General features: G+C 30.9%; 1 protein-coding gene across 1 annotated transcript in view; it reads left to right on the top strand.

The window, feature by feature from the left end:
- Positions 1–16,729, top strand: part of LOC111056145 (homeodomain-interacting protein kinase 2) — a 68,936-nt gene extending 52,207 nt beyond the window's left edge. The window contains exons 16-19 of the mRNA XM_039439461.1: positions 805–1,017; positions 2,214–2,370; positions 5,353–5,635; positions 6,493–16,729. Of these exons, the coding sequence (XP_039295395.1) occupies positions 805–1,017; positions 2,214–2,370; positions 5,353–5,622 (640 nt within the window). The 3' untranslated portion in view covers positions 5,623–5,635; positions 6,493–16,729. The remainder of the gene's footprint in view (positions 1–804; positions 1,018–2,213; positions 2,371–5,352; positions 5,636–6,492) is intronic.
- Positions 16,730–17,158: the final 429 nt, after the last annotated feature.

Genomic DNA, 17,158 nt, shown 5'->3' with positions numbered 1-17,158 from the left:
TCAAAAATCAGAACTAACGACTAGTTTGAAATAACAGACCAAACCAGAACGGCGTAATCTATCCCAAGCTAATGCGTATCCCTCCGTTATTGTACAACATTTACACAATTATGTATACATTGTTCATGTCACTCTTTATGTCACTGTTCATTTTCACTCTGTACTATTCACTGCATAGAGACAGAGTGATCCAAAATTGCTAGTCATTTTTTGGAGGTGTTCAAGGGCCGTTTGCACAGTCAAAAACTCAAACTGAATTTAATCAGCTGGTGGCCGAACTCAAAATTAACCACATTATAACGAACGAGACTAAATATGGATTTAATCCAGTTCCAGAAGGAATTTAGTTTAAGCTGACACTGTGCAAACGGCACTAAGTATGATAGTAAATTAGTATTTGTTCGTGGTGGTTGCAGTATTAGTGATTCTGTCACTATGAAGGAAATCTTACTTGTATAATATCTATTATAACCGTTTATAATTCAGCTATATCTCTAATATAATAAAGGAAAGAATCGGCTTATACATGTAGGGGATAGGAAATTCACATCATCACGTCTGAACTACTGGACTGAGTAACTTGGAATTTTATAGATTCTTATTTTACCGATTATGGTTATAGGCCTATTCAAAATTCTTCAAGATTCCAGACCAGTAGGTCCAATTTTCAGTTTGTCAAGTTTTTAATTAGACCTTTGCGGAGCTCGAGTTGCCTGCAATTTATTAATTATTTATTTAATTTATTTATTATAACGAAACTAGTTATTCTGTGAAAAATGAATGGAATGTAATTTGTGTTTTCAGTAGCAGCGGCAGAGGTGGAGGCGGTGGAGGAGTGGGCGGTCAAGGGGGGAGCCACAAGGGGGGCCGAGGGGGCGGCGATTACCCCCACCCCCACCACGTGGTGCAGCCCCCCGTAGCCCACAGCCGCAGTGAGCAGCCGCATCACGTGATCGCCGCAGCCGCAGCTGCGTTATCGTGGCCGGCGCAAGCTATACCTATTCATCAGGGTTACAGGTCAGTTAAACACATAACAAACTTCACATTTTCAGAAAATTGAATTAAAACACAAGCATTTTGAGACCAAAGGTGCTACGTACTTCACTGTTACTACAGCTTACTTATATATTAAAGAGACTTGAGATTTTGTCAATATTACACTTCAATAATAGTAGTTTATACAACATTTTTACTGTAGGGGTCTTTAAAGCACGAGTTAGATGTAGCGTTAAGACACATGTGAGTGAACTTAGCGATCGAACGCGTGTCCTCAACATCTCACGAGGGCTTTAAAGACCATATAACACTGTTGTGTACACTATGTGTGTATACACTATCTATGGCCACTCAAACAAAGTACAGTAGTGTATCAAGTTCCTCACTTGTTTTAATTAGTTAGAAATCAACTAACTGGCCTATATGATTGCCAGCTATAAGCAAGCTTGCCGGCTAAAAGCAGGAAGCTCGATATGCAACGTTACAGCATAAATATTATGTTGAATTATACATTATTCATTTCCGAACACAGCAATCATGAGTTCAACGTCTTTCAATGATGTCTTTCAAATATGTTGAATCTTCCATACCTATTTATCTGGAGATTATTCAATCTTTAGACACTTGAGACTAATTATAACAGTTGGCGAATCAAGTATAGAATTCATTTTTTAAGTTATAACTTGTAATACATGATGTTGGTTATAAGTAACGATGGGCTCGAAAGGGATTTAACTCTCCTATAAATAGAAATTTGTTAGTTTAATAGTAGCAACTATATTTCAACACTTGCGATGAATTTAAACAATATCAGCTTATCTTTTTAAAGGTTATTTACATGACAGTTCTGTAGATGTTGATAGTTCATGAATAGATTTGTTAGTTTAGTGATATCAACGATACTCCAACATTTGAGATTGGTTTAAACAGAATCAGTTCTTCTTTAAAAAGGTTCATTTTCCCAGTTTGGTAGATGTCGATTTCTTAGAGCTATGTTCCTGAATTATTTGACTGATGATTGATTAAATTTATGATTTATAAATATGTTAATATAACGTTGACAATATTATTTTGTAATAGCATATTTCATGTGTGAAGATGCCATACTATTGTAAGTCTTGAAGAAATAGAGATTGATTTATTGTGTATGCCTTGAATAAAGAGATAGGCTGATTGGTTGTGTATGCCTTTTGATTGATGAGATTGATTAATTACAGCACCGCTCACTTGTCGCCGCAACCACTGGGAGGCAGCCGCCTGTCCCCCCTGGCGGGGCAACCCCTCTACCACCAGAGCGAGCTCTATCGGCGCCAGGCGGCAGTCTACGTCACCACCACCCAACCGCCCACTGCCGCCTATCTGCCCACGCATCAGGTAACCAATGCTCTATGCTCACAGTACAAAGTGAATCTTAATTTTACATTTTAATTTTGTTTATTTATTTGATACACCCATAAAAAAGCTCACAGAAAAATCCTATTACGAGCTTCAAGACATATGTAGTAACATAACATTACTAAAAAAGTAAAACAAAAGAAATATAATATCGCAATTTATTAAATATCCACAACGATTCTGTATAACTGATTAGAAGATTATAACTGAATTCTGTATATAAGATTAGAAGAGAATGATATTTGGATTGGATTGAGGAAAGTTAGTGGAGGGGTATAGTATGAAGAAAATATACATAGAAGAAAAAGTTGAAAAGAGAAAAAGAGTTGATATAGCTCAAAAATAATAATTTAATCATCAATTTGAGCAGCATAATTTACTTCTACTTTTCATTCTTCTTCAACCATTCCTACTTCTCCTCTTGATTCAATAACTTCTTTTTCTTCTTCTCTTTCAACTAATTCTATCTCTTTTACTTGTTCTCCCTCCTCTTCCTCATATTCCACATCTCTGCTATCTCTTCCTCTCTGATCACCTTCGATGAGCATATTTATAAATGAATAAAGAATAATATTTGGTTTGGATTGAGGAAATTAGTGGAGGGGTATAGTATGAAGGAAATATACATATAAGAAAAAGTTGAAACGAGAAGAAGGTTAATAGAGCTCAAGAATAATAATTTGATCAGCATAATATTCCACAACCACTTGAGTATGTGCTCCGCGCAACTGTCTCCAAAAAGTTATTATAGAATGCCTGGTTTCACCAAGCTTGGTCAAGACATTTGAACATAGACAGTTTCAAATCAAAATAACGGTGGGAATGTCTCCCCTCCATAGGTGTGTGGGTCATTTTTATCCGAACTAGTTATTTTTACTTTCCTTGCCCTATTACCATAGGTAAGGAAAGTATTGCTTTCTGAAAAAAATTAAGGTACCCCAATTTCTAAATGTATACGTTTTAAGGTCCCCTGAGTCCAAAAAAGTGGTTTTTGGGTATTGGTCTGTATGTGTGTGTGTGTATGAGTTTATGTGCGTCTGTGTACACGATATCTCATCTCCCAATTAACTTGAAATTTGGAACTAAAGGTCCTTACAATATAAGGTTCCGACACGAACAATTTCGATCAAATGCAATTCAAGATGGCGGCTAAAATGGAGAAAATGTTGTCAAAAACAGGGTTTTTTTGCGATTTTCACGAAAACGGCTCCAACGATTTTGATTAAATTCATACCCAAAATAGTCATTGATAAGCTCTATCAACTGCCACAAGTCCCATATCTGTAAAATTTCAGGAGCTCCGCCCCATCTATGCTAAGTTTGATTTTAGATTTCTAATTATCAGGTCTCAGATGTAATTTAAACGAAAAATTTCGAGTGGTAAAGATTGAGCATAAAAATATCTTCAATTAATATCCAGTAACATTTTCACCTAAATTTGAAAATAAGCTTGAAATTTGAGAAAATGTGATTATTCAATTGCAAACTGTTGGCAACTGTTGATTCTATTAAATAGATAGATAAAGAATTTATTGATACTCATAACAAAAAGCACAATTACAATTCCAAAGCAATAACAAAAATTCAATTGGCATGGCACATGCCGTCAGCCAGAGTTGGTAGTTTATCTGTATCATATCATATCAATTTTTTGATAAGCTGATTTATCGAATCAGTTCTAAATTATTTGGGCAACATCTTATCGATACTCTCTATGCATTCAATCGCTCCGAATGAAAGCTATCAATTTTATAAAAGAAAAATTCATCATCAGACCTTAGCGCATCATATAATTATTCTAAATGGCAGCAAGACTTCTCGAATCATTCACCCAATAAATACATTTAGTTTGATTTGCATGTATAAAAATGAGAGACACAAAAAAATAAAAAATAAATAAATGTACACAACTGTATCTCTAATTACATAAATTACAAGAATTCTATGGTACTATAAATGTCATGGGATATAACCCTCATGCTGTTCTTAGTAATTGAATTCTGAAACCAATTGCTCCCGATACTTCAAAGCCTCGTCAATATAGCCCACCAATCTTCTCCAGTTTTCACCATTCAGGTATCTAAGTATAGTTTCCTCTTCTATAATCCAGCGACCGAACCATTTCATCCGAAACTCTCCCAGTACTGTGCATCGACCCAAGTGTGTGTCTTCTATCTCCCTGCTATTGCAAAGTGAACATATATAGCTGTTATCATTCCTATCTACCCTGAAATTCAGAGGTAACAGGGACCCTCTCACTCTGAATAATCATACTAGGGGAGTCCGATCTCACTAGGCATCAAACCTGCAACAGTGTAGAAATCAATCTGATTCTATTAAATCATTCACTATGAAGAGATAGCTGACTTCGTGTGTCTCCAGCGTTATTGCCCTGTCATCAGTTGGCTCAAATATTTGAATAGTAGACTTGAGATGCGCGTGAACACTAGCGTCAGGTGATCATTTTCATAACGGCAAGGAAAGTTGTGTGAGTGTGCCACACCAGATTTTTAAATTAATGATTATGTTCGTCAATTTTGAGAATTGTCGAGCAGAAAACATGCAATTTGTGGTGAAAGCGAGAAAGTATCTCAGAAATAATTGGAAATTTTTTGCAATTGTCAGAAATAGTCAGGAGATCGGATTTTGGTTTCTAAGGAACTTTAAATTTAGAAGAGCGGAGAAAAGTTAGACTGAGACTTTTTCAACTACTGGAATATTGGGGATGATAATGTCAAACTTCAGTGCTAAATAATTTATTACTAGAACTTATTGTGTTCCAGAGAATACAATGAAACTTGAGAATGCATATTCATTTTTATTTTCAGTTAATTCTATGTACACTTGGTACTTACTGTTTCAGTAATAGAAGTCGTATTTATTGTATTTTATAGACTAAAATACAACTTTAGAGTATTTTTATTTAATTTGTTTTTCAATTTGTGTTTTTTTGCTTTGTAGGTAGCACCGCCTTCAGCCGCCTTCACATCCAGCCGAGCTCTGCCGCCCCCAGCTCACCACGCCTCGGCTCGACCACTGCTAGCTGCCGCACCCGCCGCCTCCACCGCCTCCACGGGCGGCCATCACTCGGGAGGCGGCGCCAACCACCCCCTGCCAGCCCACATGCAGCCAGTGTTCCATCACCAGTATGGCTACAGCATCAGTCCAGCGGCGGCCAAGACGCATCAGTACCATCAGGCGGCCGGGCTCTGGTTTGCCACCGCCGAATAGTGTTCAGCCACAAGTCAGTATCAATTAATGAATTTATTCATTTGCCAAAAACAAAATACAAAAAAAAACTTGACAAAAAATAAATATAAGCTACTGCACTAAACTAAAGTACAAGAAACTGTTAATTTTGTTAATTATAAATAATCACAAAATGATTTCCTTATTCATAAAATTATAGATAAAATACTTATTAAATGAAGGTTTAATTATCATACTAAACATGGAAGATCTATTAGAAACTGCAGTTAACCAACTGCTGGAATATTATTACTGTATAATAATTATTTTCAAACTAGCAGGTAACCCGTGCTCCGCAAGGGTCCAATTAAACACTTGACAATCTGAAATCTTGAAGAATTGAAAATATGCCTTTAAACATCTTCGTTAAATTAAGAATCTATATGCAAAATTTTAAGTTAACCAGTTGAGTAGTTCTACATTCTATAGAAAACAGTGACAAGGCAGAGAATCGGTAACGCTGTTCTCCTATCTTTCTCCACTGCCATTATAAAATGGATCTTTCTAGTGTTTGAGCGTGGTTGAAGGTTATGATTATTTGAAATTATGTGGAAAAATTAAGGATATATTAAGTACCTACCATTAATAAACACAAATTGCAAACAGCAAATTGATCTTGGGAAAGCATCATAACATGGCTAATAAGAAAAAGTGGTTGGTTCAGGCCTTGAACATTCCAGTCGGTCATGACCATAAATAATTGTTGAATGTTTGGTGTACATACACAAATAGTAGGTTAAGCGTCGTACAAACCGATAATAATTATATCAACAGTGAATTATTTTCCAAAACTTTCATTGATAAATACACATATAATATTTTATTAGAAACATGTATTTCTGTGTGTTTCAGATCACATCTGTGTTTGCTGCTTCCCTGTGAGAAGACCAGTGCTGTACCGATTGATTCAATGAAACATTTTCGTTTTGAATTTTGTAACAGTTGGCTTTTGTTTTGCATCTGTAACGGAAATGTGTTTTCAAGATGGAACTTTGGATGGACTTGAACAAGGACATAAACAAGGATGAAGGAAAAGAGATAGACAGATACATAGACTAGTGATGACAAACTACCAGACATTAGTTGTTACGTTTTCAAAATGTAAACCCTAACTAGCACTGCTTAGTGTTGTAGTAGACATATATCACGCTTATTCAATTTATCTTGTTTTTTGATAATCCAATTAGCAAGCTCTTTCGCTACGTTAGAAGAAGTAACGAATTTAGAAAGAGCGAATAGTTTTAATGACGTAATTGCATTTGACATGCTAAACAAAATCTGTGCATTTGAGACCAGACTTTGATAGTTATGTGAATAAAAACAAACAGTATATAGCCAAAAAATATAGATATGCATTGTGAAGTACTGCACAAACTTTAATTGTTATACTCTATAGACAGTTTGAAGAAATACTGTGTGGAAAATTATGATATTTTGTTGAAGAATATGGAGTAATACGACTTATATCAATGATAAGAGTGTGGTGTGGTCTTTAATACTGTGTTGTAGAATATTTATAAAAAGTTTTTGCAATGAATAATCACTCAATTGTGCTTATTAATAGTTTTAAAAGTTATTGTGTTTTCATTTATATTATTAGTTTTTGTGTGTGTAGTGTGCTTGTCACATTTTTAGAAATAGATGGATGTTCTTATGATTTTGTAAAATCATTCAAGTAATAGATTAGAAACTTTAAAGTAATGATAATTTTATCACAGGAAGACAGAAAGATTATATTCTTATTTAACATAGAAGTTTTATTTGTTTTTATTAGTATACTCATTTTTAGACAAGTTTAAAAATAGTAATATGATAGTTTTAATGATTATTGTTGATGATACATACTAGAGCTGAAAAGAGGATGCAATCATTGAATTATGAGTCAAGATTGAGTTGAATAATTTATCTAACGAAATTTGTAAATTCATCTTCTACTAAATGAATATTTCAATACTCAATTCTTCTAATCAATATTTTATCTGAACATGACTGTGTTACATATTTATTCTACCTTTTAAATTATTTCAACATAATCATTACTACTATACTATTGTTATTCCAGCTACATTATTAATAATATATTCGTAGTTTGTATTAGATATTATTATATTTAATAACATTATTTACAACAAATTGATATTGAATTGAATCAAATGATATTGAAACTATTACCATACTCATTTTTCAAATGATATTTAAATCGAATCAATGTATTTTTCAATGTAATTTAACTTATGATATTGACATTTTAAATAATTTAAAAAATTGTGAGGTACTGGTTACCTAGATATTACTCTGATAATTTTTTTGTAGATCACTTAACTTTATCATCATAATTTTTATTCTTCCCAATTTCATCTTGACAGAATGTTTTTTTTTTTAGTTTGCAATAATGATTATTTTGTGTCTTTAATTTTATATTTATAGATAAGTTTATTGGTTTTATTTATCTGACGACAATGCAGTGATTGAGGCTAAATTTGTCTTATTTTTTCTTTGAAGATTTCAATTTTACTTTTGGAGAAGTCTTATTTTAAATTTTTTCTAGTTTCAAATTTTGTTATTCTCATTCTAAAGGACAAAAGTATTGTCTACGGAATGTTGATGATACAATAATAGTGCTTATTTATTTCAATTCTATCAACGAACTTTTCAAATTCAAATAGATTGAACTTTTTCTTATGGAAACAAAAACATAAATTTATATTTATTTTTGCAAGGTTTGAGTTTGTAGATATTCAAGTTTCTGATTATTGTAAAAATTTTACTCATGTCTCCATTGCAAGTTACTACAATGAATTTTGATTCAACTTATTACATTAAGATCAGCCAGTTATTTATCTATTTTTAACATTTTCTTTTGCTCTACACTCATTTTAAATGATTGAATAATATATTTTCATATAGCCTTAAAAGGTATTGTGTTTGACACATCAGTTTACGACTCTTGACTGGGAAGGTTCTTGTTAACCAAGGCTTATTGTTATTTCTAATCACTTTTAAACTGTTTTTTTACAAGTCAGGGACTTGATAGTTTAAGTTTTAATAATTGTGGAGGTTCCACAGTTTTTTCTTTGCATAGTGACTGGATTATTATACACTTCAATCAAAGATCATAATCTAGTTGCATATTCTCGAAAAAAAGTTCTGCTTTCCAGTTTGTCTTTTTTAATATCCTTGATGAATGAATAATAAATTCTTACATGATGTGTAGAAATAGACGAGTTTCATCAACTTTCCTTTGATAGGTTTAAAACGTTGTGGATACTAAGTTATTGCCACTTCCTTCTGGAATTTATCTACAAAGAAATTCTAAATTATCCTCTCAAATTTTGAATACCACTCAACTTATTTGAATAATTGTATTTTCTGCAAAAGACATATTTGTTTTTTTTTTTTAAATTGATACGGTACTGATAATGACATACATTTTAAACAATTTTGGTAAGTTGTTGACGTTCCAGTTGTGAAACTGTTTTTTCGTTTTTAAATATATTAACAAATTGTCATTTCATTGCTTGGTTTTCGCATCTCATTTCCTTTTTTTATAGTTTCGTTTATTAACCGAATTTCAATTTTCCTTTTCAATACTCATGTATTCAAAACTAATATATCATCGCTTTTCATTTTGAATTAATACACGATTGTTTTATGATTTTTTTTTTTTAGTTGGGGAAACCACTAAACCCCTCGACTAGGACTACTAAATGTTGCGAGTTATTCTAATTAATTAGCTCTAACTATTTTGAGTGGTTTTGAAATGACGTTGTACATAGTAGAATGTTAGAGGTGACTATATCAGTGTCTGTAGTTCTAATTCGGAGTGTTATTTTGAATATGGTGGGGTATTGTTACCTCAGAGAGGTGCTTGAAGGCCATTACATTTATAAATCGATGTGTTTAAGCTCTAATTATGTCAAATCTTATGACCAAAAGTAAATTAAGGAGAATTTGTCTAGATAATCGTACCATATTAATCTCGAGGTGTGCAGCAGAGCTTCTATGTGTAGTTTAGTGGGTGTTTATTAATATTTGATATCAGTAGAGAGTTTTCTAATATAAAATTCTGAAATTTACAAGTTGTGCTAACCACTAGCCTATACTATATTATAGTCTTGTGATTGTGTGGAAAAAATATATCAAGACGATGTGATAGTTAGCTCATGTATTTATATAATTATTCATCAGTTTTTTTAATGTGGCTATCAAATTACTACAAATTCAATGGCTGTAACTTAATCTAGATGATAATAATTATTAATGGAATTATTCGGTGTCAGTGTAATCAAATAATTGAATGTTTACTCCAATAATCAGTTAATTCAAATGTCGGTCCATAGTAAATACTAACTTGTGAAATTAACACCTACTGTATAAATAAGCATTCTCTCGTTCATAGACTCATATTAAGCAAACTCTTTTTTCGATTTATAAGCAAAAAAATTAAACCTGTGTAAATTATAAAAAGTAAAAACGAACTTCACAATTTTGACGACTGCAGTTTAAAATAAAAAAAATAAACTTTCAATCTGAAAGCAAACAAATTTCACTCAATTAATCCATTTTATTAGATCATGGAATTGGATAATTCCATTTGCAAAACTCATTTCTTACTAAATCAGGAATTCTCATCCACAAATTGTACAAATTATCAAGCTTCTGTTCGTACACTAACCATTGCTCCAAATTTCTCGAATTTATTCATTAGATCTAACTAATTAGTCTTGCTCTTTTGGAAATTCTTCGACCTTTAAAATGTCTATAGATTCTTGATAAAATTATTGTTGTAATAATATTATGTCTAACTAGAAAAAGTAATGGAACCATCTACAAATCACCTATGTGTATAAAATAAAAATATGATATATTTTTAACTACCTATAAACTAATAATAATCAATGAATGTGCCTATGTGTATTAATTATGTCAATATTCTTAAATATTTATATGTGAAAAATTGAAACGTTAATACACGTTTTAGGTGTAGGCAATTTTTATCGTTCTTATCATAGACGTAAAGTAGACGAATTTAAAAAAGTTATTTCCGTCACTGCATTAGATCAGATAGTGTTTGTAAAAAAGTAGTGGAAATCGAGAAAAGAAAACGCAAAGTTGAAAGCGTGAAGTAAAGGTAGATCAAAGGAGAGACTGAATGCACATTTTATTAGTGATATGGTTTGGAATCGTAGGAAATTTGTTATAAAATCACTTGTAATAGGATGTACTATAGGTCAAGTTTTGTTTAAAACATTATTCTTAACTTTTTGTGTTGAGATTTTTAATTTTAAGATTTTTAAGGCATTGGGCTATATTTTGAGATTCCTCAATAATTATATTTAAAATTTATCATTATCCAAATTCTGACGCAAATCTTTCTTATTCTATTTTTCAAATAGTTTATGAAAGATTTTTGAAAATCATGTTCATAGGATTGTTATATCGCATCAATTTTCCCTATAATACAGTACCATTTATTAGACTATAATTTTTATATGAAAAAAAAACTTAACGAAATTGAAGGAAACAATTTTAGGCAACATCGACCTGCTGAAGCTCTCGGTTTGGGTTCGATTCCTGTTTTGCCAGACATTTATTTTTTCTCTCCCATCTCATAACCCAAGCACAATACATTATTATACCTTTATGGGGAACATATCAAAAAAATGTTCTTTTCCTTCGCCTACTAGCCTACTATTCAACTTCGTTCATAAACGATCCCCTCAAATATAAAATGGAACAATTCTCTTAATGCACAAATAACTATAATCATTTTTCCTAAATACAATAAGCATAATACTGTTTTATAATCAATTCAGTTGATAATTAATTGATAGCAAGAAATATATTGATATATAAGCTGTTGAATTCACAATCATATAGCCAAGGTTTTTAAATCGGAGGAGGATCAGATATCGTCCAATGTCTGTCAACATTATAGTTTGGCTGTAAATAACCCAAATGTATTTTAGATTGAGACTTGATATTACTATCTTATTTCATATATTTTATATTCGTGTGAGGATTTTATATTTGGCATGGTATCTCGGGTATTTACCTAATATAATCAAACTTACCATCTCGTAGTCTACTTTTTAATTATTTGTGTGATAATTTTAGTTTATTTTGCTTCTACTTCAGGTTATTTCAATTATTGTTAGCGATAAGCATATTGATGGTTACTAAAAATATACATTTACAATACTCTATGTACAAGCATAGTAAATGCTTTTGATGTAAAATAATTCCCTTGATGTGTATGCTCTGCTCTGCTAATGGGTTATTCGCTTTATAAGTTTGATGTTCGTTATTATTTTTATAGCTATTGCAAGAGTATTCAAAGATTAGAGTTAACTATTTCAATATAAAAATCGTGTATGCAGGTTTTCTACATAATTTTATTGAGAGCTGGAAAATGCCTCCTCAATATTTTAGAAATCTTGGATTTTCCCTTGATAGGAATCTTGATTTCTATAGAAGTTTGGAAGGCCCAAAAATATGTTGATAACGATGAAAAAGCTTACATTTTTGGACATTCTTGCAATAAGCTCCCAATAGCTGTAGGAACATGAAGACTAAAGTTGTTAGTTTCAATTTATTAGCGTTATTCGAATTACAAAGATGCTTATTACTGTTGTGAAGATTGTGATTTTATCGATAAACTAGGGTTTAATATCCTTATAGTCTAGCATTTGTATATTAAATGGAAAATAGATTTAATTATATCGTTAGTTATTTGTTGGAACTATCCATCTATAGAGGAAGTAGTTTGTAAGCTGTATAGCTGTTTTAATCATTATTGTTTTTCTTTGGTCTTATTTCAAATTACAACAACATATTACTAATAAATTGTTAGAAAAAAATGCATTAGTATTATATATTATAATATATATTTGTGTATAACATGTTAGCCACGGTTCACTGGAAATGAATATTTCTTGAATAATTATACTCGAGTGTTTCTATTGTAGTGAATATTGGTAACCACTAAATGTAATCAACTATTGCGTTTTCATGAGAAGTAATTACTTGTAGCCCAGCGGACCAACATTTCTTAGCTTTCTTGTATGTGAGAAATTTTATCATTCTGTGTACCTTGTTTTCATGATCTTTCATTACTTCCTTTGTCTCCAGATATTTAGTCAAGACTAAAATTAAAGTCCCAGGACTATAAATTAGCACTAATACTTCCATTGTACAATCTTGGACCTCATCCTACATTATAAATGTATATTGTATGAGATAACCCTCCGAAATGTTTCTTTTATGAAGAATAACACCGATAGCTTTCAATATTCGACTATTATTATTACTTACCACTTGAAATTAATTTATTGGCGATATTAGTACCTAACCTGAAATGCAAATGCAATTCCTGCACTATTTTTTCTCATCTGTAGAATCATTGACGAAAAATTGTGTTGGGATTGTAGTTGCGCACAAGTAAACTTGTTTGAAGACTTCAAATCTTCACATTTTGTGTGATAATTCCAACCAATTTGATATTACGTTCGTTAATCATGCTGTTTTATAATAATGGCAATATATAGCCTACTCACTACACTAGCTCATTGTAAAATAAAGTACATTGAATGTGATGTTTCATCGACTATAATATAGAATATTATATTGTTGTTCTTAATCACTAATAATCGACCCTACACCCTACTGACCTTTGGCTATTGTGATGTTATCTGATACTCGTGTTTTACCTATTTGTTTAGTTTTAATGTCATTCAGTCCAATAATTCTTGTGTTAGTCGGTGTTTTTAGGCTTCTAGCTTTTACTTATTATATATTTTAATACTTGTATGATCAATTTTATTCTTAACAGAATTTAGTAGCGTAGATTTGGTAGGTTTATTGTACTGGGCCTTAGACGGTTAATACTAATTATTTAATATAGTCGAGAGTTATTTTTTGAGGAGAGTTTGGATAATATAATGTAGTTATCAAAGTGTAGGAATCACTCACATCATAATCTATCAAAAACAATGTTGTTAGTGAAGAAAATATTAGACATAAATGTCAATGTGGGTACTGGTACTGTACATACAACTTGAAACGTTTTAATTCAGTGTAACTATGTTTTTAATCGCTTTTAGAAATTGACGAAATAATCAATGTTGCTATTCCCTATTCAACGTAATTCACACGTATGTAACTATTGAAAATATTCATAATCGGCTACAAATCTCTCTAAATATTTCAAAACAATGTCATAGAAAATACTCCAATGTGATCTGCAATGTAGAAAATTTAATTGATTCCATTTAATTAGATGTAGTGCAGAGCTTGAAAAATCCAATTTGAGCATACTGCTTTCAAATACCCTTCACATACCTTTTAAAATATTTTTTTTCAGCTTTCATATCAATAGGATTTCAATTAAAAATCAGTTGATTAGTTCCTAATCGAATGTATAATAGATACATTCAACTATCAAGAATAAGAGCAAAAGTTGTTATTACGTACGTGTGAATTTGTCATTACTATCCACTTAATCACAGTTTTATTGTTGATTTCTCCGTTCAGTTTCTTTCCCCTCGCTGTTCACAATATGCATTTTATAAATAAAGACCACTATCTCAAATAAAATATTATAATCGTTGTGATGTCTTAAAATAAACTAAATGTACAGACTGACCATCTCAGATATTATCACCAACTATAATATATAAATAAATGTATGACAACTAAATATATATTGTGTGTATTGATTCAAAATACAAAATAATTGCCCATGATAACTACACTATCTTCTTATATCTTAGTGTTTTATATTATCAGTTTGAATTTAAATGAATTATAACAAAAAATTATCAATTATTGTTGAATGGTGATAGCTACTGGTGAAATTGTATTGCCTTATTAAATTAATTATAAATGGATATTATGGTAAATGAATTATGATATCGAAGTAATTATAATAATATTGTATTTAGGTGTTAGTGTGAATTATGTTTGGCTGTTGATACATTCGTAGTTGGGGTTATATCTTGAAAATTTATCTCAATTTCTCAAATCCATGGAATTCGCTACAATAGCGCTAAAACCAATTTCGTTTCAAAAATTTAACATGAGCCTCTCAAAATTAGATCAGATCTATTGATTTCCTTTGAGAATATCTCTATTTTCAATTCAGGCTAATTTGGAGAAAATACATTCTACCTTTATAGTGTTGAGTATACATGAACTATAATATAGTGATACTGACCGTAGTTCTATTTTCTGTTCCAGAAAAATATTTTCAAAATATCATCGATTCAACTATCTCGGATTTCCTCCACTATTTCAATATCTAATCTAAAACGTTCTATATCCCCTCAAATATATAACGGAAAAATTGAACCCAACAAGTTTGTATCAACCTTCAATTCTTTAGCTATATTATAATACTAAACATTATCTAACCCTCTGTTCCTTGTATGCATTAATTGAGTAGATTACTATTATATAGTTGTATTATAAGTTGTTATTATATTTGGTGTGTGTAACAATCAAGTCATAGTTTATTTTTTGTTGCTTTGGGATAATATTTTCAATGTTCACTTATTCTTTTCACGTTCAACCATACAATAATACAAAATATAGTACCTACCTATAGGCCTACTGTTTTCTCTTTGATTCAACTGCAGTATCTTAAGGTAAAATTACCAAAATCATTATTTAAACAAAAAACAATATTTCCAACATATTTGATCAATAGCCAACTTTTAGTTTCATAAATTATGATGATAAAAAAGTATAATAGTGTTACAAAAGTGACTTTCATTCTATTTTAATTTGTGACATATTCACTGATTACATCACATGAAATCCAGTCGTACTAAATACTCAACTCATAGGTATATTATATACATCATAGGTATTAAATATTGATATTGTTGCAATTATTCATCATAAATACTCAATCAGTCATCTATTTATTTCTTCGAGATTATTTTTCATGCTCCACGATATTATTTATATAAATCATAACTATATTTTTTCAAGGTATGCTTCAACAACAATGAAGTTTATCTTAAAATAAGCCCTAAAAATGAAAATCCATAGTATCCCAACTTGAGAATTATTGTCGTTCAATTGATAGATTACCAGATGCAGATTTTTTCAATTATTGTTCATAGGTTATTGATGCCTTGATAATAATCTTTATATCTGAATTATTTGAAACTTCAAAATACACTGGTCGTAATCATTTTTTTTTTTACAGAAATTGCAAGATAAACAATAATTTTAGTCATAGTTTTTTTATAGTTAGAAATTGCATATTTTTCCTTGTTCCTAAATGTGTTCCAAAACATTACTGGGGAGTCTCAATTCTCATTGATATTGAAATAAATTTCAAAAGACTAGCCTTCTTCTATTTTAGATTAGACCGATAATCTGTTTAAAGAAGGTACTTATAGCCCACAAAAAATAACATCAGCTCTAAAGGTATACAATGAATATATTTTAAATAATTGAAACTCGCCCTTATCAAATCAATCCTTTAATTTTAGTTTAGTACTTGATATTTTTTCACTTGCATAATTTGGCGGTTATAGCAATTAGTTTGATAATAATATTCGCGTGTAGATTTGGTTTTAGTGCTTCATTCTGCTTGCCCTATAATTGTTTCTTATTGATTTTTCATTTTTACTTGAGCTAGTGGATTTTGAAGGATATCAGACTAGTTATTGCAGTTAACAATCATTATGTGATCAGAAAAGATTGAAATCACTTGAAGCATGCATCACGCGCAGTGAAAATATTAACTCAACTTGGAACCGAACAAAAAACATGCTCATTCATTTTTATATTTTCGAAATAAGGTAAAAATAAATCAGGGATTTCAAATTTTAGGTAGACCTTAGGCACAAGAACAGTTTTGAATAGCTAGGAAACAGATATTGGGATATATCGCGTACAAATTAGTATGGGATTTTTTATGAAATTAGATTTATGCTTATTATTTCTCATTTACTATCATGCATACACTTTGTACATGTTTTAATTCTATGATTGTGTAGATTTTTCCAATTAACAGACTATGTTAATTTATTAATCATTTTTAAATGAATAAAACTTGTTTATTTTATAAAAGTTATATCATCATTATTTGTGTTCACCCTGTCATCTCTGTTTATTTAAATCATTTCAGGAGGTTCAATCGTTCATTTTTCTGTCATATTCATCTAAAAATCAAAGTTCGTCCATTTGAATTCAGCTTTGATTGTTTTCAATTGAGAGTGATATGAAACTTATAGTGCCGGTTCACAAAAGCCGGTTAAATTTTAATCATGATTATATAACCAATCTGAGAAGCCTTTTTCGGAAAAGCCTTCTCTGTTTGGTTCTCCTGAAATTAATCTTGATTAAAGTTTAACCAGCTGTTGTGCAACCGGGCCAAAATCATCTAAAATTTATTAAAACTCACAGCTTACTAGACTTGTATGGATATTGTTGAAAAAAGTTTAATGTGTAGGCTATCAGTATTCAACATTTAATAATCTTGTCTATTCTTTAATAAAATACA

This window comes from Nilaparvata lugens, chromosome 12 (genome assembly GCF_014356525.2).
Source record: "Nilaparvata lugens isolate BPH chromosome 12, ASM1435652v1, whole genome shotgun sequence".
NCBI classification, from domain to species: domain Eukaryota; kingdom Metazoa; phylum Arthropoda; class Insecta; order Hemiptera; family Delphacidae; genus Nilaparvata; species Nilaparvata lugens.
The sequence above is the reverse complement of the archived record's forward strand: the minus strand, read 5'-3'. Positions and strand labels throughout refer to the sequence as shown.